The sequence below is a fragment of the Calidris pugnax genome, unplaced genomic scaffold, assembly GCF_001431845.1.
Source record: "Calidris pugnax isolate Ruff unplaced genomic scaffold, ASM143184v1 scaffold27, whole genome shotgun sequence".
Lineage (NCBI taxonomy): Eukaryota > Metazoa > Chordata > Aves > Charadriiformes > Scolopacidae > Calidris > Calidris pugnax.
In genome coordinates this window covers 18451730-18479610 of record NW_015090893.1, presented here as the reverse complement: position 1 = coordinate 18479610, position 27881 = coordinate 18451730, and the positions used below count along the sequence as shown (strand labels likewise).

At 44.6% G+C, this 27881-nt stretch overlaps 1 protein-coding gene across 1 annotated transcript in view; it reads left to right on the top strand.

Annotated features, from left to right (window-relative positions):
• AFF4 (AF4/FMR2 family member 4) overlaps positions 1–27881 on the top strand; it is a 72021-nt gene continuing 44140 nt past the window's right edge. Inside the window, exons 1-5 of the mRNA XM_014947885.1 lie at positions 1–36; positions 20700–20826; positions 22296–23087; positions 24454–24498; positions 25442–25528. Of these exons, the coding sequence (XP_014803371.1) occupies positions 20704–20826; positions 22296–23087; positions 24454–24498; positions 25442–25528 (1047 nt within the window). The 5' untranslated portion in view covers positions 1–36; positions 20700–20703. The remainder of the gene's footprint in view (positions 37–20699; positions 20827–22295; positions 23088–24453; positions 24499–25441; positions 25529–27881) is intronic.

Sequence of the window (27881 nt, the reverse complement as noted above, 5' to 3'; positions counted from 1 at the left end):
GGAAATGGTCCGGGCCTAGCGGAGCGGCGAACGGAGGTGAGACGCGGCCGGGGGTGGGGAGGCGCCGGGGCCGAGCGCGGGGCTGGGGGACAGGCCTTCCCACCGACACCCCCGCCAGGTCCCGGGAGCGGCCGCCGTGGGGCCCCCGCTCTGTTCACCCGGGCTCACTTTTGGGGGGGAGCTACCCCGGCCCGGCCCGGCTCGGCTCTCCGTGCCGGCGGCACCTGCGCGGGGCCCGGCCCCCTCTCCCCCCCGCCCCCCCGGGCTGCCCTTCCCGGCCGTTGGGATCGCCCGTTCCGTGGCGCATCTCTCCCGCTTCAAACCGCGGGACCGCCGCCTGTCCCCGCTCCCCTCCGGGGGAGTGACACGGCGAGAGGGGCTCCCCAGCCGGGGGTGCCGGGCACCGCTCCCCGCCTCCTCCCGGAGAGCCGAGCTGCCTGTTCCCCCGTGCAACAGAGGGTTGGGGCGGTCCTGGGGGCCGGTGGGGTGACGGAGCCCCCTCTCCGGGCTGTTGGCTTTAATCCTGTTCCAGTAATTGACGTCAGGGCTTTGTTCCTTCCCCTTTGCTCTCTGCGTTCCCGGCCCCGAGCCGCTGGGGGATGGAGCGGGCAGGGTGGGGGGCTGCGGGGGCCACCGGAATGGCTTCGTGGAGGTGCTGCCAGAGGTGAGGAGGGAATGGCTTCGTGGAAGTGCTGCCAGAGGTGAGGAGAAGGGAGGCCGTGGGGGTTACTGACACCCAGTCACATCCTCCCGGGCAGTGACGGGGTTGTCCTTACGTAAAGCATCATCCCAGGCGAGGATGGTGTCGTTCTGTGTCATCAGAGGAGACATCACTTCACGTTTCGGGAGCCTGGGCCCACGAGTGCTTTCTTTTTTCTTTCTTTTTTTTTTTTTTTTTTTCTCCTAATGAACAAAACAAAGCAAGAAAGTGGCCGGAGGTGTAAAACTGACATCAGTGCTTTCGGTTGCTGCGTCTTTCGTTCGCTCCTTGAAGTGAGAAAATGGTGAACTTTGGTTTGAGGGGAAGCAGAGGGTGCTTGTACCTGTGTCTCAAATGCGGTTTTTTTTTTTTTTTTTTTTCTCCTAATGAACAAAACAAAGCAAGAAAGTGGCCGGAGGTGTAAAACTGACATCAGTGCTTTCGGTTGCTGCGTCTTTCGTTCGCTCCTTGAAGTGAGAAAATGGTGAACTTTGTTTTGAGGGGAAGCAGAGGGTGCTTGTACCTGTGTCTCAAATGCGGCCTGAGAAGATGATGCTCTCAGGAAGAGCGAGCTCTGCTGAGCAGCTGTGGGCCCTGCTATGGCACAGCCCCGTCTCCTCAGCTCATTACAACCTCGTTTGATCATTTACTTATGAAGACTGAGGGTTTGAAACGTTCCCGTGTTTCCACTGGTGTCAGTCAGGCCTCCCACTTGCCTCTGTGAGCTGAACAGGCACTGGCTCAGCAGCAGCAGGCTTTGAAATGAACAACTTTTGCTTGAGCCTCTGCTCCTGTTTGTCACCTCCTGGCCGGCCCCCTTCTCCTGCCTGAGCTTCTCCTGGGTGTATTCCTGGTTCCTTGAGTTTCTTTAAAACTTCAGAGTCTTCCTCTTAAGTCACTGGCACAAGGTGCTTTGCAGCCCCAGGGGCTTTATTGCGAAATGGGGCCTGGTCAAGTGCTTTGGAGGAGTGGCTGTAGGCTTGATTTGTCATTTCGTTATCTCCTCTAATGAGAGAAACATCATTAAACTCGTAGTGCTGCTGTTGTGTCCTCTGCCTCAGCAAGGTGTGATACGTGCAGTCGTAGCGCTGGAGGTGCTGCATGGGGGTTTTCCACTGGAGTTGTGCGACGGCTCCCAATGGTGATCCCACAGCTCTTGTTGGCCCATAACAAAAAAGAAAATGTTATTACCCTTTGGCTTTATTAATATCTTGGCTTTATTAATGCATCATTGTTAATTTTTCTGATTTTCTAACTGCTACGCCAGGTATTCCCGAGCTTTGTGCAAGCTCCCCTTCTGTTCAACAGCCTTAACAGTCATGAAAGAAAACAGTAAATTTCAACTCTAGTCTCTAGAAACAGCTTCAGGTCCCTAATATTTCCTTCAAACCTTTCTACACTTCTCGTTTTGTGACTTTTCTCCTGTGTTTCCAACACGAAGGGAGCGAGACTGAGCGCCTGGGGTAGGTGTTTGTACAAGAAGGCAGCACACAGCAACAAACAATAAAAAAAAAAGTAGTTCATATTAGTGTGTTTTGCATTCTCCCCAGTTAGAATGATCTGAACCTGATAAAGCATCATAAAACTTCAGTGAACTATTACTTCTAGGTTGTCTTTTTAGGAAGCTGGGATGCACAAATGCTTTTGCATGGTTATGAGCCAACTCTTTAACGAGAAGAAGCCACATATTTTTATCTGCAGACGCCACACGTTTTGTGTTCTGCAAGTTTTGCAGATAAATAGTTGTGGCAGAAATCTGTCCTGGCTTTACAGCTGATGGGTAATAAGTTGGCACATTCCCTCTAGTCCCTTCTTCCTTTTCTAGCTCCCAGCTGCTGGCGGGGACGTTCTGCTGCACTTTGTTTTCTGCCGAGGGTGCTCCTGCATGTGGGATGTGACTGAAGACGTGTGTGAGCTGTGTGTTACTGCCTGAGAGCTGCTCCCAGCATCTCCGGAAGCAGGCAGGGCACTCTGAGGCCAGGGGATGATGAAACTGCTGTCCCACTGTCACCCCCCTGGTATTTTCAGTGCTTATAAGGGTTGCCATAACTGCTTCTGATGCCTCCCTTCTGCTCATCCTCTCATTTGTGAGTTTTTTAATTATTATTACTCTTACTCTCTGCTCCAGATCAACAGAAATCTACCATGTTGAGGGTAGAAATATTACCTGGTGTTACCCGTGTCTGAGGTGGGATCTTGAGTTGAGACATGAACTCAGCCCCTGCCCGATGGGCAGATTCTGCCCTTTTTGGGCACGTGGAAGGAGTATGAGCAGCTCTGGAGGAGCCGCCTCTGCCAGCAGCAGAGTGTGTGTGGGGCTGGGAGGAAAGGTTGTTGCCCAGTATTGTGTTTGGGGTCTGCCTGGCTGAGGATGTAAGAATATTGTCTTGAGCTTTTTAGTGACTTTGAGGTTTCTTTTCTGCTGCACTAATTGTTCTCGGCCACATAATTTCAGATTGTTACTCACATGTGGTTTGTTCTACAGGCGGGTTTCCTTTTTCTCCTCTCACTGTGGTCTCACAGGTACCTTCAACTGAGGCTAAGAAATAACTGAACTTGAGTCCACTTCTCTTGTCGCTCGATTTTAACGTCTCTCGTGGAGTTTGTATCGAGAAAGAAGCAGTGTTGGTGTCAACTTTGCTAAGCAGTGAGACATTGTGCCCCAAATTGTGGGGAGATGGAGAGGCCGTAGTGATGAAGAGAGACCGTCTGGAAATGAGTCAGGAAACTTTTAACGGATTGCGTGTAGATAGAGGAGGGTGAGATGTATGTAAAATATATTGCTCATTGTGTTAAAAGAAGAAATGGGGTTCATAGAATTGCAAAAGTCAAGATGAAAGAACTTCTCTGGCAAATCCTCTTCTCTGGCGGGATCGTTCCCTCTCTGCAGTTACTCACGGGTAACAGGACGCTCTCGGCTTGTGAAATGACAGGGGCTCTGTCACTGAGGAACTAGAGCTGCGTGGGCTCCTGCTCCTTCCTCCCGTGCAGCTTCTCTCCCAGGTTTAGTCACCCTGAACTTCAGCAGTAGGACCCTTGTCTCACTCTGTATTTTTCTCTTACGGGAATCCAGATTTGTTCTTTCCAGCCACTCGCACTGGACGTGCGTGTTCCCGTTGAGTTCAGGTTTCCCAAGTGGAATAACCCACCGGGTGCTCCCTGAAGAGCTGCTGGGGAGGTGTAGGGGAGCACAGCGTGGAGCTGCAGCGTGGCACGGCTCCCTCCCTCGCTGGGGCCCTGCCAGCTTCCTACGTGCCGTCCAAAATTCCCTTTTCCCCGTAGCTGTGATATTGTTTGCCTCACGCACTCATGTCTTAATTCCGTGGCTGCCATCTCCCCAGGCTCTCAAATTCTTACTACTTTCCAAGTTTCTTTCTCCAACTTTTGTGTTTCAAACCTCTTTATTTTCCCCCTGATGTAGTGAACTGTATTTTCTCCCCAAGTGCACTAACTTGAAGTTCTTCGAGTTGTCATGTCTCTTGTTCTTACTTGATTCATTAATTCTTGCTGATGAGTGTAAAACCCAGTTTATTAACTGGCAGTAGTGCCAGGTACCGACAGGAAAAACAGAAAAAAACCCGCCTTGTGCTCAGTACTGTACAAACACTGAATAAGAGAAGTTCTTGCCCTGAAGTCTTTAACTAATTTTCTTCTGTTACCAGCTCATTAAGGCAGGTTTTCCTGCACTTCTCTCTGTTGAGCTGCTGTACCCTGTCCCAACACCTCCCCACTGGGCAGCTCACACACCGTGTGTCCATCTCTGTTACACTTCATCTTTTTATTCATGACAAATAGTGAGAATTTATTTAGTAATGACATTGATTGATCATTTACTTGCTTTCCATGTTTTGTAATTTAACAATGTGTACTTTTACTAATCCTGCAGTCCTCTGACGATGGTGTATTCCAGGACAGCCTGTTTTCTCATTCCACTCTCTCCCCGTGGGTAGGTGTCCTCCTCTCCAGCCTCACACCAGTCTCTTGCTGCTTATTCCCAGTACCACACTGGGGGCATAAAGACCAGAAACAGGCCAGAGTAACGCTGCCGTTCTCTTTGCTGGTAGCACTGCCTTTATTTTCTTTCAAAGAATTGTCATTTCCCCCCTTATCCCCAGTTTCCAAGAGTAGCTTTAAGATGCTTTTGGACTGGACTCAAAACTTTCCCCGGCTTTTAGGGTTAGTGGCTTATTTGTGGAGGGGCAGGAGGGAGCACTGGGAATGTGTGTGTCCCTCCTGGAGCTCGGGAGAATGTGTCAAACCAAACTGGACTCTGAACTTGGTGCTTTTAAAACTCTTTAACTTTTACTGTGTGTGGTGTTGAAATGAGAAAGCCCAGGTTTTGGTGTGCTGGGACTCTGTAACCTGGAAAAAGGGGCGAGTGCTTGGTATCTCACTGCAGTTGGATCAGAGATTACTTTATTTACATACATTTTCCAATTTTAAGAGAAAAAATAATGATAATGTTTAAATTTTAGAACCAAATATTGGGAAAGTAGTGTTTCTAACCAGTTAGAAAATGTCAGAGATTACTTTATTTACATACATTTTCCGATTTTAAGAGAAAAAATAATTATATGTTTAAACTTTAGAACCAAATATTGGGAAAATAGTGTTTCTAACCAGTTAGAAAATACTCTTCAGACGGGAAGAATTGTTTAAACTTGTCCTTAGCTCAGATTCCAAGATTTCACCGAGGCAAATTACTGCCTGTTGGACACTTTCCTCAACAGTCTTGGTTCCTGCTGAAATGTCACACCATCCAACAGTCTCTTCCCTGCTTTTTTCACTGAGGTGTAGCTGGTTCATGTGAACCTTTACTTGGAGAGCTGAATCGTGAGGTGTGACCAGGCCCAGACGTGAGAAATGGGAGTGAGTTTCAGGCACAGAAGCCAAATAACGAGGAGGAGCCCAGAAGAGACGTTTTGTGGCTCCTCTGGGCGCCGGTAGCGTATAGATCCCGAGGTGGGAGGCACCTACCCATAGATAGACAGAGCCTCACAGATAAATGTACAGCCACCCCGAGGCCATAAAAGGCAATGTTAGTGTAAGGTCCTCCAGCATCAGAAAATCTGGAAACAAGTTGTGATAGCTTTATTTACCCCAGCAGGCACTTCTATTCCGTGCTTTTTTTTTTTTTTTTCCTGTGCAGAACAGTCAGAAACGTAGAATGCACTTGCCTGAGTCTAATCCTGTTGCAAGTGTCTGTTTTAAAATGAATATTTCATATTGGTCACCTGCAATATTTTTATGTAACTGTGCTTCAAAATACTAACCACGGACTTCATGTCTGTCCCCATCAATGCTAACTTTACTATAAGAGCTCAATAGCTCATCATAATTGTGCACCTTTGTACATTCACATGTATTTTTTTTGTTTGTTTCTGTATTTAATTTAATTTCCAGAAGACGTTAAAGAGATTTCAGTGATGGAAGTGCTTAAATGGTTTTAATCAGGCTTTGATGTGCACAAATCATTAAAGCGAGTAGGATGAGGAGATAAGAGTCCACGGTTCTCTCTGTGTAGTTTGGCTGCAGAGCAGCTGAGGGAGTGTTTTTCCTACGGGGGAGAGTAAAATCAAACCAAAAAAAAGCCACATCAAAATGGGAATTTAGTTTTTGTGTGATGTTATGTGTTTTGTGGGCAGAGGAGTAACCAGAGTTTCTGGAAAAAAAAAAATATCGGAAATGTGCCAATCTCATTTTCCAGCGTTCCATTACTATTAGCATAAGCATTTCCTTATTTAAAGATAATTAAAAAATTGCTTGGTCAAAGTCCAAATCTGAAAAATTGTGCCATTAAGATGAAAATTTTGGAAAAAATGAATATGGAGAAATGGTTTAATGGGCTTAGTGGAGGAAAACATTGTAAATTTAATTTAGCAAGTTGGACTGTGTTTTGGCTAAATAGGAATTGTAGCCTGATGGAAGCTGCTGGGATTGAGAAATGCTTGGTTTTACAAAGATGTCTTAATACTCTTTTATTCTTGTTAAGTTCAAGGACCTTGAAGCATAAAGATAGGAAAATTATCAGTCCATTTTATCTCATCTTGACCAATCTCATGTCTTTTCTTTTTCTGGGTGTTTTGAGTAGGTTTTTGTCCATTTGGGTGGGCGGGGGCTGATGGGGGGGGCGGATTTGCTGTTTATTTGAGATTTACCCTTAAACCTTCCAGTTCTCCTGTGTTCTGTGTGTCCGTGGGCTGCGGGTGGAAGCAGCTGGGGTTTAAATTCACCGGGGGAAGTTTTGGAACCCACTGTATTTAGTTTTGTCCTTAGGATGCTGATAGGATGAACGAGCATCGTGTGAAAACGTTGATGGGAGAGGGTGAGAGCCGTGGTGGAGATACCCTCCAACAGATAAAAGGGTGAAAAGGTTTTTCCTGGAGCAATGATTCCTTCTGTGGAAATATCTGCACCAATTATGTTTAATGAGGAAAAAAACCAGTAAGAAGTTTGTACTGTGACACGTTCTTAGCCAGTAATTACCAGAAATGTGTTTTACTAGGGGAGAGTTTTAACAAGCAGTCTTCAGCTTAAATTTGTTAATCACTCATAACCTTCTAAAAAGGGACTTTTATTTTTTTCATTTTTCTCCGATTTCCTCTTTTATAAGAAAAAAGTTGCATTCTTTTATGGCCATATAAGCAAGATCCATTCTCTTCATGTACCTCATTGGCCTAAAGAGCTTGTGTTGATTTTTTTTGTTTGTTTGGGTGTTTTTTTTGTTAAATCCAATTCCCTTGTGCTCGGGGGGCACCGGGAAGTGCTGGAGGCTCCTCCTGCTCTCTGTGCCCTGTGTGCACCAGTGTGTATTTATTCAGAGGAATGTTAAAATACATTTGGTCATGATTTACCAAGAGGCTCCAGAACTAAAGATGGTCAGAAACGGGTGTGGTTTAATCTTGGCTCCTATTTAAGAGAAGAGTAATACAAAATTTGGATCTCATTGGCTGGTACAATGGGGTGAGTTCTTGCTGGCTGGAGGGTACTTTGTATTTATACAATTTATTTTAATCCGATATACAACTAGATATTTTTAAAACCATTATGTGTAAGTAAATGGTGTATCATACCTTAAAAAGAAATTAATCTTGTACTTAATAGAATTCAGTGAATTCAGGCAACGCTGAGGAGCTGCCGTCCCTGCCAGGTGCCTGAGAAAGGCAGCAAAACTCTTTAATTGAAGCTTTTTGTCCAGCATTTTTCTGGAAGCTGTAACGTCAAAGGAGGAGCATTTCTTGCCATGTAATTCCTGTAGCACTTGAAAGCAGTTTTATCTGTTGACAGAGGCGTTATCAGGGTTAAGCTTTGTAACAAATGGACGTGCTGGAAGTCCCCGCGTGAACTGACTTGGCCTCTTGCGTGAAGTGTTTTGAAATTCAACTGAATTTTGACAAGACTTTTGCAAGGCTGCCTGTGTTTTTCTTTAACTTTCATCCAAGGAAGGAAAAGCTTAACTGCTTTCTCTAGTTGGCAGGATTCAATGAGTCTCAGGCACTTGGAGTTATGTACCTTGTTATGGTTCTGTGTTCTGCAGTTTCACCTCTGTCCGGTCTTTTATCTCACGGTTGAGAATCCGTTAGGAGCAGCAGCTCAAGCCCAGCTTGCACAACGCCTTTACTGCTTTATCAAATGCAGAAGTTAAGTTTTTTGGCCTGGGTAGACCAAAAACTGTTCAGATATCTTCAGATATGAGCACAAATCCAGGCTGGGCGGGGAATGGGTAGAGATCTTTTTTTGGTGTGCTGGGTGGCTCTGTAGGGAATAGAGCTTACTGAGAGTTGGGTTTGTGTGTTTTGAGTAGGTCGTGGTGGAGATACCCTCCAACAGATAAAAGGGTGAAAAGGTTTTTCCTGGAGCAATGATTCCTTCTGTGGAAATATCTGCACCAATTATGTTTAATGAGGAAAAAAACCAGTAAGAAGTTTGTACTGTGACACGTTCTTAGCCAGTAATTACCAGAAATGTGTTTTACTAGGGGAGAGTTTTAACAAGCAGTCTTCAGCTTAAATTTGTTAATCACTCATAACCTTCTAAAAAGGGACTTTTATTTTTTTCATTTTTCTCCGATTTCCTCTTTTATAAGAAAAAAGTTGCATTCTTTTATGGCCATATAAGCAAGATCCATTCTCTTCATGTACCTCATTGGCCTAAAGAGCTTGTGTTGATTTTTTTTGTTTGTTTGGGTGTTTTTTTTGTTAAATCCAATTCCCTTGTGCTCGGGGGGCACCGGGAAGTGCTGGAGGCTCCTCCTGCTCTCTGTGCCCTGTGTGCACCAGTGTGTATTTATTCAGAGGAATGTTAAAATACATTTGGTCATGATTTACCAAGAGGCTCCAGAACTAAAGATGGTCAGAAACGGGTGTGGTTTAATCTTGGCTCCTATTTAAGAGAAGAGTAATACAAAATTTGGATCTCATTGGCTGGTACAATGGGGTGAGTTCTTGCTGGCTGGAGGGTACTTTGTATTTATACAATTTATTTTAATCCGATATACAACTAGATATTTTTAAAACCATTATGTGTAAGTAAATGGTGTATCATACCTTAAAAAGAAATTAATTTTGTACTTAATAGAATTCAGTGAATTCAGGCAACGCTGAGGAGCTGCCGTCCCTGCCAGGTGCCTGAGAAAGGCAGCAAAACTCTTTAATTGAAGCTTTTTGTCCAGCATTTTTCTGGAAGCTGTAACGTCAAAGGAGGAGCATTTCTTGCCATGTAATTCCTGTAGCACTTGAAAGCAGTTTTATCTGTTGACAGAGGCGTTATCAGGGTTAAGCTTTGTAACAAATGGACGTGCTGGAAGTCCCCGCGTGAACTGACTTGGCCTCTTGCGTGAAGTGTTTTGAAATTCAACTGAATTTTGACAAGACTTTTGCAAGGCTGCCTGTGTTTTTCTTTAACTTTCATCCAAGGAAGGAAAAGCTTAACTGCTTTCTCTAGTTGGCAGGATTCAATGAGTCTCAGGCACTTGGAGTTATGTACCTTGTTATGGTTCTGTGTTCTGCAGTTTCACCTCTGTCCGGTCTTTTATCTCACGGTTGAGAATCCGTTAGGAGCAGCAGCTCAAGCCCAGCTTGCACAACGCCTTTACTGCTTTATCAAATGCAGAAGTTAAGTTTTTTGGTCTGGGTAGACTAAAAACTGTTCAGATATTTTCAGATATGAGCACAAATCCAGGCTGGGCGGGGAATGGCTAGAGAGCAGCCCTACTGAGAAGGACTTGGGGGTGTTGGTGGATGAGAACATGAACCAGCAACGTGCGCTGGCAGATTCTGCTCTGCTCTGGGGCCACCAACAGCAGAAGGACATGGAGCTGTTGGATGGGGCCAGAGGAGGCCCCTGAGACGCTGGGAGGGCTGGAGCCCCTCTGCTGGGAGGGGGGGCTGAGAGAGTTGGGGGGGCTGGAGGTGTCCCTGCCCAGGGCAGAGCATTGGAACTTGATAATCTTTAAGGTCCCTTCAAACTCAAACCATTCTGTGTTTCTGTGATCTTCTGTGGAAGATAATTATTATTGTTGTTGTTCATAATTATCACATCCCTGGTGTACCTGGGCTGAGAGTGGGTTGTCCCCACGTGGCCATGAAGGCACCGTGGGATCCTGGCTGCCTTGTGGGGGACACGGGGTCCCTGTCCAGGGAGCAGTGTGGGGGATGTTCTCTCCAGGGTGGCTGGGTCTCTTTTTGGTGCTTTGATCTGGTAGAACTGTGAAGAGCATGACTTCTCTTTTAAGGTCACATCCAAAAAAGGGAGAAAAAGCTGTAAGATCTTTGGGAGGGGGAGGGAAACCCATAACATAATGTCATTAGGGGGAAAAAAAAAGGTAATATTGTATTAAAAGTGTTTGTGTAGCTCAGTTAACATTTATCAGCTGTTTTCCTGAAGTAACTGATACTGTGTTAAACGTCTGGATACTCAGTGGCTGCTGAAGTTTGAATGTTTTTCTCAGTCCGCTTGCAGGGTTTATAAAATACAGGTGGCATTTCATAGATAGGATGAAAGATTAAAACGTCCCAACTTTTTTAGCTGTGTTTGTTTGGGAGCATCATACATCAAAGCTGTGGTTTGCTGCTGAATTTCAGCTTCCCTCTGTAGATAGTTCTGCTCTCTTCCTCTCGCTTCCAATTTTTTCTTTTTTTGCTTTGTCTGCAAGTCTTGAATACTTCTCTAGTGGCTTTTTTTTTTTTCAAAGTTTAAGGAATATAAGCTCTCATCAGCTTACTGTACTTCAATTTTAAAATAAAGTTTTTAAGTTGTCAGAAGGAGTCCCAGGTCTCCGAGCTGTCACGTCAATCACGCGTCAACAGCAGTTTTAGACAGGGAGCAAATAGTGATGAATTTAGGGTTAGTTAGGGTTGAAAACTGGGAGTTTTCTCTTTTCTGGTACGCAAAATTGTGGATGTTAGGTTTTCAAAATGCAAAGCCATCCTGGAATTACTGTAACGGCTCGTGGGGCCGGTTGGTGCTGTGTGAGCTCAAGCTGTCACTTCGAGGAGGTATTTCCACGCTTCCGTGCGTGAACTCGACTCAGCTGCTCTTTGCTGCGTCCCCTCCACCCCCTTTGGCTGTTCTGGGAACAGGCTGGAAGCAGAATGCACCTTGTTGTGCTGCTCGGTCCCGCTGTAGCGTTCCCTGAGTGATTTCCCGTGTTTCTGAAGAGAGTGAAATCACAAACTAGTGACTTTCTTTAAGGCTGGCCGTGCTGCCGACCCGCTCCCCAGCGACCTTCTGCTCGGCACTCAGCAGCCATGGCTTTGTCAGCTGCTGCAGAGAGTTCCACCTCGGACACTACGATGTACAAAACATGGGCAGTAATTCAGTGAGACTTTGGTGGATGTTGGGGGGGATTTTCTGTGCTTGTTGAGTTATTTTTGTTGTTGTTTTATTTTAAACAGGTCCCTTATTCCTGCTCTCTAATGCTGATGTGACTGTTTGGAGGGCAGTGGAGCATTCAAACTTATCTGTGTCCAAAAACAACCCTGTCCCCAAAGTACCTATTTTGAATCTGCGCAGATTTCCCTAATTTCCCTAATTGAGCTTGGTCAGCCCCAGCAGCTGCCTGTGTCAGCACCCCTGGGAGAGCCGTGCGGGGTGGGAGATGCCGTGGGCATCCATCCTGGACCGGGGACTCGGAACGGCACCCTAACTATACTCTCAAATCTAAAAAATGGCCTTTTCCTTGAAGTGCCGAGCAGAGCTGGGCACAGGATGTGTTAACAGGCCCGAAATCCTTTATTACTGATACTTGTGTTGGGAAGATGCATCAAATAAAAGTTGTGTTTAGAAAATAAGCTGTGCTGGAAGGAGCAAGGGAAGAGGCAGAGATGCTCTGGGTGTTTCTGCAGCGGTGTCGTGTGGGAGAGACCTTCCTCCTGCCAGCAGTTACAAAAGACCCAAGTGGCTTTATACAGCGACTGAATTGATGATCTCAAGCCCCGATGTGCATTTTGGTGTGTCAGGCAGCAGAACGTGTGCACCTCGGTTACGATGGGAAGGGCAAGATAAATGTCTTGTGAGGCAGCGCAGGCAGCTGATGTCTCAGTGAGGCTGGAGGAAATGGCAGTTAAACCTGGGTAATGTACGTGATAAACTTTTTCTCTCTTTGCTTTTTCTGTGGTTCTGTTAAGACGGGGGAAGTTTGTGAACCTTGAAATGAATGTGATCTTTTCCCTTTTGCCTTTTCTCTCTTGTAGTTTAGATGGCACCTCATTAAAACATCATCTACCGTTTCAAATCTTATACAGAGCATATTTATCAGAGAATTTCTGTGAAGTGAATCCTTTTTAAATCCTAATGCCGTAGAGTTCGTAACACTCAAGTGTAATGATGTCTTTTATGAAAGTAAATTAATGTGAGGAAGTCAGAACTATAATAAGGCAGATTAATGTTGGATGTCTGAATAACTATTGCTTAATAAAATTTAAACACCAATTGTCTTGGCTTCAAAGTTTAAGCAGACGAACATGTAGGCACAGGAATTCGGTTATTAAGTTTCTGCCCAATTAAACTGCAGAATATTGTTGGGAAACAGAATTAGAATATGCTTTGCTTAGCCTGTGTGGACATGAAAAGCTTGCCTGTAAAAATTTTGTGTTCGTGATGCTCCGTCTTTGCAGTGTGTGAATTCCAGCATCCACCAGCGGTGGAGAATTGGGGGGAAGAGGAGAATGTCGTCGTTGGAGTGTGAGGTTGAATCGGGCTGAAGTTTGCTGAGTTGAGATTTAAGTGAGAAACAAAGTTGTGTTCCCAGGGGGTGGCAGAGCTCTGTTGAGTTCACTCTGCTCTCCAGTGCTTTGGGGTTTGTCACCTTCTGGGCTGTAGGACGTCAGGGCTCGAGCTTCAGATGATAAAAGGAGTAGCGTTGCCCTGGTTAAAGCCTCGTATCCCTGAGGGTGGTTCTGGTGTTTCAAGGTGGAGCAAATAGAAATGCAAAAACTTGGGAAGGCAATGGTGAGGTACTGCTTGGGTTAGCAGCAGGAGTGAGCTTCCCTTCTTCTGGCTCGGGCTCCCTCACTGATAACGATAATGTTGAGGCTCCTCTGTCGTACCCGACTTGGCGCCGTGGTAGGTGCAGAAAATGGCAATTTTTAGTAGATTCTGGCTGTGTTCCATCACAGCGTTCAGTCTTAGAGGTACTCCTTTCCTTAGCAGTGGAGTCAGTAACACCACTGCTGGCTCGTTCCTGGGGGTCTGTGCCCTCCGTGTGTGCCTTTGCTCTGTGGCAGAGCGAGGGCTGGAGGATGGAGGATCCTCTGCGTCCGCCGGGAGGAGGAAGAGGGAGCAGGGACTGTGCTTCCTCCGCTTCCCTCGTTCTCCACCGCTCCTGAAGAGACAGGACAAAAGGAGGGACTGCAGGTGATGTCCAGGACATCAAAAACAGCTGGGAACTTTGTTTCTGCGTGAGGTTAATCAGGGGGAAGGGAGAAACAGATACTTTCACTACCCTGGAATGCTTTTGCACAAAAATACTATAATATCTTAAAGGACAGGTAGTTTTGGATCTCTTAAGATCCCTTGAGTAAATGACATCAAACTAGTCTTGCACATTCTTCCTGGATGTAAACGATCTTAAGCTATTTTAGTAGTATGTTTTAGAAATGGTCTTAAAACTTGTTTTTAAATGAGCCGTGCTGCAGCTGAAGTTGGAAGGTTCCTCCTTAATTTGACTTGTAAAATGCAGTTGCTGGGTGTTAACTTTTTCCTTAGTCGAAGTGCAGTCCTTGCTTCTCTCAGCCCAATCTCGTGTGTGATGAATAATATACTCATTCCTCATCTGAGCCTGTTTAATGAGACGTTACCTTTATAGAGCCTCTTTAGTGCTAAAGGATCCGCAAGTCCTTCAGTGGTTACTGTTGAGTTCCAAATCATCACTCTAATTCTGAAATCCATCATTGTGGTGGAAGCAGAAGATCCTACTGCTGAAGTAGAAGATGCTGATGGACTGCTACAGGGGTAGCCCGGTACAGCTTTGAGGAAGAAAGGGGGAATCTGGCAGGTAAAACCAAAGAGCAGGATGTAATTCTTTGCATCGTCACTTGACGACACTGGAATTAACAGTGTGCTCTTACAAAAAGTACTGCAAAGGTTTTCTTGTCTGAGGGTGGTGAGGGGTTTGTGTTGGTTTCTCCAAGGAGCAGCAGCAAGTCCAGGCAGATGGAGCTTTTTGGGGCATTTCTGTGTCGTTTCTGAGCCGAGTAGGAAGGAGAAGTGCCGACAGTAAACTGCCAGCTCTGCCCTCCCTGCTGGTTCTTGTCAAACATTAACCTGACCGAGGCCAACTGACTCTATTTATTTATTTTTGCAAAGCTTTCCCACCCTCGCAATTCGGACAAAGGTGTTGATGTCCAGCTCTTACTGTACTTTATGATCTCCCTGTTTGAATGTGCAGGAGGGATCCCGGGCATGAAAGGTGGGATAGAAACATTTATGTTTATGTTATAGAAAGGAGAAATATTTATATTAATGGTTAATCACTGGTTTGTATTTGTATGTTGTTATGGATAGCTCGGACCCTCTAATGAAACCCTGGGCAGAGGGATCATTCTCCTGGAGAGGTGGAGCAATGTAAGAGCTCCTTCTCATCAAAATACCTAAATGAGATTATCGTTGAAGCTTCCTTACGTTCCCGTGTGCAGCCTTGTGGTGTGAGTGTTGGGAGCAGTGGGTTGATGGACACCGGGTTATAATCCAAGGGTTCTGCTGCCAAAGCCACCTTCTCTTTGGTGGGGCAGACACCGCTCAGAGTTGGAGCCCCCCCAAGGCAAACACCCCTCCCTTGGCACTGACCCAGCCGGTGGCAAACAGCAGCCGCCGGGTCGGAGGGGGAGAAGCGAAAGGGAGTGCTTCGTCCTTTGCCAGAGTTGTTCTTTCCTGTTTCTTGACACACAAGAGTATTTGAATTCTCTGTAAACTCTTGTTCTTAGTTTTGTTCCTTATTTCAGCGTTGTAAAACTCTACAATGGCAGCTCTGGGGATTGTGGTGCTTCTGTGTTGGCAACATTGTGATTTTCCTTTAAACTTTACCTGGAGAATTGTGCTGGTTGGACTTTTTTTTGTGCAACGCTGTATCATTTTAGTAGGAAACATTTTTTTTTTTCTTTTTTTTTTTTTCTTTACAGTAGCATAGAAAGCTAAAAGTCGAGACCACACATTCACTTTTATGGGATAAGTATTCAATAATTCTTGGTGACACCAGGGCATGTTCCTCTTTTAGATGTTGGTGGGTTTTTGTTAATTTTGTTCTTGCAGGGCAGTTACTTTTTAATTTCTCCCTTTTTTAATAGCTCTTATGTGTGTGACCAGGCTGGATGGGGCTTTGAGCAACCTGGTCTAGTGAGAGGTGTCCCTGCCCATGGCAGGGGGGTTGGAACATGATGATCTTTAAGGTCCCTTCCAATTCTAACCATTCTATGATTCTACTAAAAACTGACCGAGTAGCATTTGAGGATTGTGTATTTGATTTCAGTGACAGGTTTAGTAGCAACGCTGTGCTCGATGCATGAGTTTTGGGAGAAGCACACCGTCCCAGCTCCTTAGATGCTCCTAGCTGTTCATGGTACAAATAAGAAAAATATTTGAAATAAGTAACAGGTATCTTTGGGAGGGAGCTGGATGCAGCATTAAGGCAGTTTCTGGTATTTTAAAATGCCTTCTAAAAACATACCATTCCATATTACAAGCAGAATTGCCAGCCCTTTTCTCCCTCCTTTTAAAATAATAAAAAATAAATAAATTCATCTGAGCTGCCTGTGCTTCCCGCAGCTGGGTGTGCCCTGCACCAAGCGCTAGATACTGTGTGTTCTCTCTGAAGACTGTTTATCATTCAGGGCCAAATGTTGTCAAACAAAATTTGTGTTTCATCAAAGTCAATTAACCGGCACTGGATAAAGTTGTCAAACAAAATTTGTGTTTCATCAAAGCCAATTAACCGGCACTGGATAAATGAACTGTTTGATTTCTCTGGCTTATGAAACCAATTCAGGTAGAAGAAAGCCCTTGAGTTAAATGAGGAGGTCTTGAAGGAAGTCAAGGTGTTGTAAACATGCTTTGAAGATCCTCTCATGCCTGGTTGAGAAGCGGGGGGTTTGGATTGCTTTTTGATGGGCTACGTGTGGAGGGTTCCTCGGGCAGACCTTCACCTTTGATGGTTTTGCCTTACGGTGTCTGGGAAGATGGAGCGATGCTGCTGGGGAACTTGTGCAAGGCTTTTGGATGCCTTTTGTGGTTCAGAAGGCGGCTGTTAGTCCTACACCCAGGGATTGGCCAAGGTCCTCTTCCCTTGAACGGCGTTGCCAGTAAAACTCTGGCAACGTGGGTGTGTTGGTTGCTGTGGGGTTTTTTTTAAAACTGAAAATGTGGTCCAAAAGTCCCATACCTGGGATGTGTCCCCCTGCTCCAGAGCTGAGGGAGCAGGAGGTGGGAAGCAGTGGAAGATAAAGGTGTCTTCTATTAGACTAGGTGTAAGGAAGATGGTGGTTACAATGAGGGTGGTGAGAGCCTGGCCCAGGTTGGCCAGAGAAGCTGTGGCTGCCCCATCCCTGGAGGGGTTCAAGGGCAGGTTGGAGGGGGCTTGGAGCAACATGGTGTGGTGGGAGGTGTCCCTGCCCAGGGCAGGGGGTGGCAATGGGGGGGCTTTGAGGTGCCTTCTATGCCAAACCATCCTGTGATTCTATGAAGGCTGCAGCCGATGGGCAGGGCAGCAGCAACGCGGCAATTTCATAACAGGAGTTATAAAGTCCAAGATGATGATTGCTTGAGTGAACTCTAGCCAAAGCCATGCCCTTCTTGGATTAAGGATGAACAGAAACACCAAACAGGATTTAGTAAATGTTGGAACGAGAAATGAAAACTGTGTTTCTGGTATGGATGATTCGAATGACGCTCGACTAGTTCCATACGTCTAGATCAGCAGATAACAGTGGTTAAAGAATACACACAAGTGAATTTTGTAGCAGAAGGTTCTGTGAACTTTCTGCTGAATTTCCTGCTTTTTTCCAGCTCTTCATATTGAGCTGGAGAAGAGGCGTGAGATTTCCACAGAGTCAGTTGTGTAGTGAAATCACGCAGTTCCTGGCCTGGGCAGAGAGCAGCCTGGCTAACTGCAAAAATAACATCTCATGCCGTATAGCATTAGACTTTCTAAAACTGGAAATACTATGCTGTGCTTTAGGCCTGTTTTCTGATTTCATTTAATTTTTCAACTTTGTGGAAATTAAGGTGACTTTGGTCCTTGCTGCAGGGGTGTTAGTTTTGTCTCCCTTGGCCTGGCTCTGCTCCTCCTGGGTGTTCACACTTTCGCTCGGGTCTCCCAGGACGAGGGAAAGGGAAATTAATTTAGCAGCATCCTCTTGAGAGCAGCAGGTACCAGTCACCACGTTCTTCATCTTCCAGTTCCAGGCCTGGTGGGAGGGAGGGAGGAGCAGGGATGCTGTCCCCTTGCCCAGCACCAAGCTGCTCCGACTCTTTTATCTTGTGGGAAAAGGTTTAAATCCAGGGAATGGGTGTGGATGTTGGAGGGAGAGAAGTTGTTCTGTGATTCTGCCTCCATCCAGCTCTGGCTGGGTCTGCAGTGCTGGGGCAGAACTCCTCCTCACCAGTCAGCCATGGGACTGGGAGGGAATGGAGCTTCCCGTGGCAGCATGAGGGGCTTGGGGTGGGAAAAACTGTGGCCCAGCAAACGGTACGTAACTTTGATCACAGCAGTAGAATTTTGGACAGTAGATTTTAAAAGTTTGTTATAACTACAAGTGGTGCGAACACTTAGTTTTGCAATTTCCTGTGTGCTGGAGTTAATTGCCAGCAGTGTTGATTGAGTAGACATTCTCTTCAAAGCATCTCTGGTGCTCGTGTTTCCTCAGCTCGGGCAGGTTTGGCTTCTGTTGCGCTTCCTGGGGCTGGGAGCCGGGGTCTGACTGGGGAGGTGAGGGCCAGGGTTAGCGAATCCCCACTAACTTCATTTATTTACACGTTTAGCACTAGTGTGATTTTAATGGCTTCGTGCACTTTGTAGGCACTGAAAATATGTCCGTGTAGAGATTTAGAAGATTAGGTACAAGCAAGTGTAACTGGAGTCACATCCGAACTATTGGCCAATCAAAAATTAAAAAGAATTTAAAAATCCGCAGCCCAATCCCCCTACAGTGGAAATGACTCTCCATGAAGATGTTTGTCTTTCACTGGCTGGGGGAGGCGTGGCAAAATGTGATTAATTGGTGTATTTCTGATGACTAATTTTCCATTGACCCGGCAGGTATAAACCAGCCGGATCAGCTCTGGTTTTGCTCCAGCTCTGATCTCAAGTGGATCTTTGCTTTAATGTTCCTTTCATGTGATGGTGTTGATACAAATGTTGGGTTTTTTCCTCAGTCCCAAGAGTTATAGTAAATGTTGATACAGTTTTGAAACATGAGTTATAGTAAATGTTGATACAGTTTTGAAAGATGATGCTTATAGAATCATAGAATGGTTAGAGTTGGAAGGGACCTTAAAGACCATTGAGTTCCAACCCCCTGCCCTGGGCAGGGACACCTCCCACCAGACCAGGTTGCTCCAAGCCCCATCCAGCCTGGCCTTGAACATCAGGCTTCTGTCTGTAAAAAAAATAGTAAATATCTTTGTTAGTATTTACCCATCTATTTGTGAAATGGAGGTGTAAAAATCTTAATTATAATTATGATCTTCTAACTGTGTAGCTGTGTCTAATTCACAATCTTGGTGTATTGATGTGAGTGAACTCCTCGAAGATGGGGTGCTCCTGCTCCTCGCCTCATATTTTGCCTTTAATAGTAAAATGGCAGAGATTCAAACTGTTCTACTTGGCTTTAACCAATCAGTATCTATAATTAAATCTGATATTTGTCTCTGTTTAAATCCTACATATATAAAAATTGAGCTGCAGTTTGAAAATGAGCTTTTTAAGGCTCAAACCTTTAAAAAAGTTTGCCATTGATGTCCCAGTGCTGGGGGTGGTTTCCTTGCCACGCTCCGGTGTGCGGGTCCTGCTTTCAGGAGGCAGCCTTGATGCTCACTTGTGCTCACATGAGTTTGGCTGATTACAGGATAACTGGAGAAAAAAGTCATTTTTCACATATAATTTAAAAGTGTAATGTATTCCTAGGCTTGATACGAGCATGGGGTTGGGTTACAGGAATGCTTTCACCTTGTTTACGGTGCAGGGAAACACAGCAAACCCATTGCCTTAAAAAGAGAGATTTAAGCTTTCACTGGGGGCTTATTCTGGTTTTGGCATCCTCTTAGATTTTACGGTACTCAGAGCAGTAGGAAAAATGAAGCCAAATGAGTAAGAAATTACAGTAAGAGGCTAAAATGTTCCGAAGGTGAAAAGGCCAATATTTTAAAAACCAGGGGATAGGTTGAAGTCCTCGTGTTTAGAATGGGACAGCTGGTTTGCGTAGCTTTCAAAGCAATGCTGGAGCAATTAATTTTGTTTTTTTAATAGTCAAGCAGCTGTCTGAAAACATGAAATAAAAAATTTCTAAGCAGAAGACATTTTCATTTTAGACTGCAAATTATGTGGAAGAACATCTATTTATTTCCTAGAAGCACCAACCGTACTTTTTGCAGATTAGTAAGGCACGTTTATAAATCTCTTTCCATGAAGTATAGAGCGTGTTAGAAGAGTTAGTACCACCTTATTTATCATCTTATTTTGTTTATTCCTTTAAGTCCCAATGCTTTATCAAGCTCAAAGGAAATCTTTTCCAACTTTTTTTTGTGTGTGCATTGCAACAATTTGGAGTATTTCTGGTAACCGAAGCAGCAAGACCAAACTGCCAAGTAAGGTTTGTAAGAGGGGAGATTAGCAGGTTTTTAATCTGCATTTTTGCAGTAGGAGAACACTGTTTGGTCTAAGGCAAAAGGTACGATATTGCCACGACTTTGCTGAAATTACTGCTCTGAGTACAAATGTCTTTGGGGAGTTGGAGGAAGGGAGACCTGGAAACAACATCAAAGCTTGAGGTTAGAATATGTTGGAGAAAGGGTGCCAATAAAGGTATGTCAGTGGCAAAAATAACCCCAAATGTGCATGTGAAGTCAGGCACTGGATGGGTGGGGGATGAGAGAGTAAAATTGCAGAACATTTGGGGGATGTGGAGGAGAAAAAGTATTTTAGAAATGAATGGGAGATGTGCAGCGTGGGCTGAAATAGCTCCGTGATTCAGGCAGGTGAAATGGTTTGAAATAGTTACTTGCCCGAGGACTTTGTGGATTTTTTTCATTTTTTTATTACTGCATGAACTTTCCCTGGCAGGAGCTACCTTAGGGCAGGAGCTACCTTAGAGCAGGAGTTGTAGCTCTGCGAAGTCTGCGGTGCCTTAAATTGGACAAACTTCTTTTCAGGTTTGAGGAGTTACCATCAGCAGGGGGTTCTTAATCCGAGATTCTTCTTTGGGTAGAACAGGTACAGGGGCTCTCTGTGAGCACCCCCCTCCCTCCTCCCTCCCTTCTCTCATCAGAAATTCTCTTTTTTTGTTCGTAGCAACATGAACCGTGAAGACCGGAATGTGCTGCGTATGAAAGAAAGGGAAAGGCGAAATCAAGAAATTCAACAGGGTGAAGAAGCCTTTCCACCAAACTCTCCTCTCTTTGCTGAACCCTACAAAGTTGTGAGTTTATACAGTTCTTATAAATGCTTTTGGTTTTTTTTACCAGAAGTTGTATACAAATTCGTACTTCGAATTTATTGTTGTCTGTGCTCTTTTTAGAGCTCTTATGTCAACCAAGTATCTAAGCAGAGCTTGAAAATAAGGATGGACTACTAATGGCTCTACTGGCAGATTTATTATAATGCTTACAAAGGAGGGGCTGCTTTGTAGGGGGTGAGAAAAGGGATGATAAACCCATAATTTTTTTTTGCTTTCTTCAGCTTTTGCTACACTGACTCAAAGCAATTAAACTGTCCCTTGTGTCATGCCAAATTGTTCTTTTTTTGGGGTGCTTTAGCCTGTTGCTAAACTTCCTAACCTTCAATCAGTGCAATCCAGACCTGAGTAAACTGAGAAAGAGAATGATTAAATAGGTTAATTCTAAATGCTGAGATGCCCCATATGATAGAATTATCAGCTTTAGCTAATGGGCCAGTAGTTTGCATCTGATTTTTTTTTTTTTTTTTTAGTTGGTTTTGAGGGAGTTGGCTCTGTTTGTCATCTCTACAGCTTTAAGCCTGTGCTGGGTTTTCTTCCAGCTTTGGTTTGCTGAGCAGAACTGGAAACAATAACCTAATTCTGGGATAACTAAGAAAGTACCATTTAAGAGTTTAATTATGTAGCTCAAAAGTTGCTTTGAAAGCAAAGCTGCTCCCTCATCACAATGTCAGCTGGTGTGCAAGAAGTAAAACATTGTGACTGAAACCTGTATTCCTGCAGGAGGAAAGTTGAGAGATATTTGGGTTTTTTTATTCCTGTCCTCCCATCCCTTCGCTGTGCGGGATGACCACATCCCACCTGAATGGTGTTCCCGGGATGCGGGACACCTGATGTGAAAACAAACTGGTGTGTAAGGAAGAACCCTTCCTTATGTATAATCTTCTTGGCAACAAGAATTATGCTGGTATAAATACCAGTTAAAAATTACATCCAGTGGTGGGGTTAAGCTGATTTTATTTTACTAGTTAAGCTGATTTTATTTTACTAGTTAAGCTGATTTTATTTTACTGTTAATTAAACTTTTTAAGACTAATACATTCTGCATTAGAGAAATAATCTTTAAGGAGAGAGTCTTTAAGGAGAGAGTCTTTAAGGAGAGAGTCTTTAATGTGAGAGTCTTTAAGGTAACAGCAGGCATCTACTATGTTTGATCTTGCACCCAGCTCACCAGTGTGTTATTTGAAGCACTCATTAGTGCTGTTTCAGCTGCTCCTGCTGCTGAAATACACCTTTTCCTTGTGCTTTAAGGGGTTAAATTACTGCTTTAAGAACTAAAATTGGGAATTGGAAACAATGTCAAAAAAAGACATGGATGCTAGCCATGCTCTCAGCCCTGAAATTAGGATTAACAGCCATAGTTGTCAAGTCAATTAACTGAAAGTGAAATTGCGATTTTTTTAAAGTGTTGGGTTTTTTAATTATTTTCCCAGACCAGCAAAGAAGACAAACTGTCTAGTCGCATTCAGAGCATGCTTGGTAATTATGATGAAATGAAGGATCTTATAGGAGACAGATCGCTACAAAAGCTCGTTGGAATTCCCAAACCGACCGTACCGTCGACGCCAGATGAAAAATCAAACCAAAGTTTCTTTGGTGACCAGAGACATAACGCTGGCTCCCACCAGAGCAGCAAATGGACTCCTGTAGGACCTGCACCCAGCACTTCCTCCCAATCTCAGAAACGGTCCTCGGGTTTGCAGAGCGGACACAGCAGCCAGCGTGGCAGTGGCAATAACACTAGCGGCGGCGGCCAGAGGCACGACCGTGACTCCTACAGTAGCAGCAGCGGCCGCAAAAAAAGCCAGCATGGGTCTGAACACTCCAAACCCCGTTCTTCCAGCCCTGGAAAACCATCTGCTGTTTCTTCATTGAGCTCCAGCCATTCGAGGTCTCATGGAAACGATCATCACAGCAAAGAACATCAACGTTCCAAATCCCCCCGGGATCCTGATGCCAACTGGGACTCTCCCTCCCGTGTTCCCTCCTTTTCAAGCGGACAACACTCTAACCAGTCCTTCCCACCCTCACTAATGTCCAAGTCCAGTTCAATGTTGCAGAAACCCACCGCCTACGTCAGGCCGATGGACGGGCAGGAATCCATGGAACCAAAGTTACCCTCCGAACACTACAGCGGGCAGACTCACAGCGGTGGCGTGAACGAGCTGAAGCCCAGCAGCAAAGCACATCTCACCAAGCTGAAAATCCCCTCCCAACCGCTAGATGTAAGTTGCCCTCTCATTCCTGCCTTCTCAAACCCAAGTCCCTTTGGGCTGGGATTTTCCAGCTTCTTTACAATCCCAACCTACATAACCCAAAGTTAGTTTCTAGTAAACACTGCTGGTTTTTTTTCCTTACACACACATCTTCCCTGTACACATTTCAGATGTTTTATTTTAAATGAGGAATGTACAAAGTAATTATTTTTTCCTTCTGCTTCTTCCACATGGATACTGTGATTTTTATTGAATAAAGACCGTGAGATGTTCAGAAAGGCTAACTTAACCCAGAAAGGCTTATTTTCATAGAGTATTTCTGTAGTCAGAAGTTGGTGAAGCAGTAGGATATTCACAAATATTTTGACAAGCTGGATACATACATTGTCATTACTGGGTGCCGTGTTGTCTTAGAACAGTGATACCATCTGCACGTATCAGGTTCTCTTTTGAAGTGTGTAGCAATTACTAGATGTGATTATTAGAGCTTCACCTGGGGAAAATAAGCTAACCCTAAAGCTCACCAAATTGCACAGGGTTCAGATTTTGTATGGGGTGTGCTGGATACAAAATAGCGTTGGGTTCACAACTTTTAGTAGTTGGGTAATTCCCAGATTGTTAAGACACAGCCTGACTACAGCTCACTTACAGGGAGAGCACCTTTCTTAGTAATAAAATGTCATTCCATCTCCTGTTTAATTGCTCGAATCACAATAATTAGAGAAAAGCATTTGTTCCTGGGATTTCCACAAATAGCAAAATAAGATCCAGGACACAGGTAAGGAAATTTGAAAATTAATTATTTTCTTATTTGTGAAGACTTGAGGTGCTAAAGCTGACGCAGTGAATCGGATGGTGCCTTCGCTTCCTTTCTGCTTGTGGCAGTGGGGGATGCAGAAGTTTGATAATTATTGCTGCTTCTAGATTGATGCTCTGATGGCCGTTACACTTCATAGCGCGGTTTGTCGTTACTGTGTGTTCACAGGCAGGCAGCTGAATTCAGATATTATCCAGTGGCTTCTTCCAGGAAATGATTGAAAGCTGCGATTCTCGTTCTCTTTAGAAGTTTTTAATATCACTGACTGCTTATTATCACTCTAACTGTCAAGTGAAAAGTAAGAGATTATTGTGGCAGTTTTATAGATCTCCTCTATTTGCTTTTCATAACGGGATGTGACTCATGCCATAAAATATGGATCTATCTGATATGGAAAGTAATGTTGCTGAAAAGAATTAGCAAGGTGTGTTTGTATCTGTAGAGAGTCCCTATGAATCACGATAAGGACTGAAGGGTTCTTTTAACTGTTTCTAGCCTCTGGGATCTTTTAAGGAGAATTTGCTGTAGGAGATGTTAATCTTGAGTTTTGATTTGTAGGCATCAGCGTCTGGTGATGTGAGCTGCGTGGATGAAATTCTGAAAGTGAGTTCTCTGTGCTTTTGTTCCTAACTTATTTGTTGACCGCACAAACATTACTAAGGGGGTGGAAAGCACTCTGCAGCTGATTAGTGCCTTTTAAATTGACTGGGCTGCAAGTCGTTACAGGAGGGCTCTTCAGCTACTCCTCCAGCACAGGTAGACTGGGAAGAAGTGGCAGCGGAGCTGGGCACTGGGTGCTGCTGGGTGTGGGGGTCACTGCAGTCCTGCTCTTCTGGGCCACCTCCCTGGTAACCTCACCAGAATCACCCATTCCTTCCACCAAAGTACACTCCTCACATTCTGATACTTTAATTCTAGATTATAGTCTTATTTTTACTACTCCATGGCAGAACTTTCCCTTCTCTTCCACCTGGGTTATTTTCTGATGGATTTTACCCCCCATTTCCCCTGGTCCCGTGTCTGCCAGCACAAAACAATCACCAGATTCCCCAGGAGCATTTCTGTGGTTTGCCATTTGCTCTGACCTTCAGTACTCCATGGCCCCTGGAGATGCTCAGAGAGAATACAAGGCACTTTCCAGCTTCAGGCATTTGATTTTCCCCCCTTTCCTCAAATTTTGTAGGCTTCCCTTTCCTAGGATTCTTCTTTCTACCCCATATCTTACATGTGCTCTTCACAGTGTGAAATGATCAGACTCTGACTTCTGCTGCAGTTTATGTTTGGGCCAAGCAGTGTTATTGCTGTGTGCCTTTCTGCTTCTTGTTACGTCCTCACTGGCTGTTCTCATGGGGAGCAATTTATGGCTCAGGTTTATACGTATAACCTTAGTTACACATTTGGGAAATGAAGATTTAATATAAAGCTTAATGACGTGTGGACAATGAACTGAAAATTGAGAGACAGGGTTACCATTTGAATCAAGATCGTAACTTGACATCTTTGTGTTAATTTTGTTAATAGCTTTTCTCTTTTGTTCTGGCTACAGGAGATGACGCACTCTTGGCCTCCTCCGCTGACTGCTATCCACACGCCATGCAAAACAGAACCCTCCAAATTCCCTTTCCCAACAAAGGTCAGTCCAGGAGTCAAACCCTGATTGCTGTTGAAGGAGTAACTCCTGTTAAAGATCGGGATTTTGGAACTCCTTTAAATTCAATTCTGTGTAGTTCTGGGTCTGTTTCAGTGCTTTGTATCTCTTTATCTTGCTTCACAACAACATTTCTCAGCTGTAGCCTTATAAAGAACGTCATGGTTTTTCCTCTGGTTAACACACACACAGAGCAGCCTGCAAAGATGTCTGTAATATGGCTTTCCTTTTTATTTCATAAATTCAAACCTTCTTCAGGATACCTCTGAAGCTTGAAAATACCATTGAGCCTTTTTCCCCATTAGGGAAATGCTTTGCACTGTTTCGTGTGGAACCATTTTGTGTTGTGTTTTCCTCCATCTGGAAAAACAGTGGAGACTGACAGGTGTATACTAAGAAATTTAAATGTATTTTCTGCATAAACTGGATTTTCCTCATAATTTTGAGGTCTGACAGCGGCTTTATTAGATCTTGTATTTTCAATTACAAAAAAATAGAAGTTTTAAAATCAGGTGTTTGGCTAAAGAAGTTTTCATCTCTCTTGTTCTGAAAGATCTCTTCTAATCTCCATATACTTAATAACTACTGAAGTGTGTAAGAGACTAATTCTAAAGAGCAATCAGGCTCTCCTTGCCACTGTTGGCAGTTTGGGGTGTGTTTCCAGGAGACGTGCTTGAGCTGCCAGCCCTGAAGAAGGTGTCCTCTTGCTCTCAGCTGCTGGCTCCATCCCTGTGGAGCTCCAGCCACCCCAGTTGCAGGGTTTTGGGGCAGACTGGCACTGGTAGTGGTTTCCCAAGAACACGGCTCTGCGACGGCAGCGTCTTGGGTCATCAGGGTGGAGATGGGAGGGGAGAGAGCTGTGGGGAGCAGCCTCAGCGAGTTCAGCTCGCCATTGCTGACTCATTCAAGAATTCACCTTTTGTTTCCTGTATCTACTGATTACCAGTAAAGGATTGAACTCGACAATATCATGATTTTTTTTCTTCTGACTCAACATATCTCTGAAATGGATTGAGATACTCTGCCCCTGATTTGGTATAACTTCAGAGTGAAGAAATGATGCTCTTCGTCTTTTAAACATTGCCGCCTTAATAATGAAGACTCTGCTTTTTCTGAGCAGAGTGCTGGTGTAGAGCACTGCTTGCTGCTCTCAGTTCCTTGTTTGATCCAAATTGCTCCCCAAAACAAAACATTGAATTTTTTTAAGAAGATTTTCTCACTGAGGTCTCTGACATAGTATGTCTAAACAGATTGTCTTATGTGAATGCTTTGACATCACCTTTTTTTGGGTAAAGTGTCTGGGTCCTGTGCTGTAAGTGCCCATCCACAGAACCCCCGCAGTGGGTGTGAGGTTGAACAGCTCGGGTCCTCATCCTGGCTGGATGTCCCAGAGCTGGGGACAGTCCTCTTGTCATCCCCTCTGTCTCGTGTCTTCCTGTCACTCCACATCTTGCTCCCTTCTCCCCAGTGAGCTGAAAGTACAGAACATACCCTGCAGATCTCAGCTCTGCTTTCAAAGGCATATCTAAAGACAAATGTCATTATCTACTTTCTTAACACTATAATGATGAGCTAGATCAATATTAATGTTGCCTATATTAATTTCAGTCGAGGCTTATTTCCTATGTTACATAAAGCTGTGAACTTGGAAAGAATTCTTACCTTTTTGTAGTAAAGCAAGAAATCCCACATCTTTTGTCCATTGCTTTGAATACGTCTTCCTGAAGCTCTGGGAGGTGGTGTCCCTTCACACACGGCTCGTCATATGTGGTTGTGGGGTTGCTAGAACTGCTTGTTTCTGCCTTTCCCTGGTATTTGACTCAGTCTGGGGAGAAAGAAGATGTGTGGAGATATCTGTGACTCTGTGACACAGAGAGAAACTGCGTCAGATCGCACGGTGTTGGTGTCTGAGCCAAAAAGGTAGGTTGGGGTTTTTTGAACCTCTCGACCTGGATTGTGTTTCTTCACCCCGTTTGCAAAAAAATTCCATTTATGGCTGCTCTGAGCCTTTTGACTTTTCGCCAGCTTTTTTATTTTGTGGCTCCACATCTTGGCCGTGGAACTTTGTCAACCTCTCGCTCGGCATCCAAGGCCTATAATTTCCTCTGCCTTCTCCCCTCTGTCATTCTTGGCAGCAGGATCTGCTCAGAATTCCAGTGAGTTAGCGAGCCATAGGCTTGTGCGGCCGGGACCCGGAGCAGACTGCAGAAAACAAAACAAAGCAGTGCTTTACTTTAATCAACCGATGCTGTTTGAGCAAAACTTGTTTTTCGTACTGTGCTCGATCTATTTACAAGTAATACACCTCTGTGTTTCACAGTGTTCCTCCTGTGTGCAC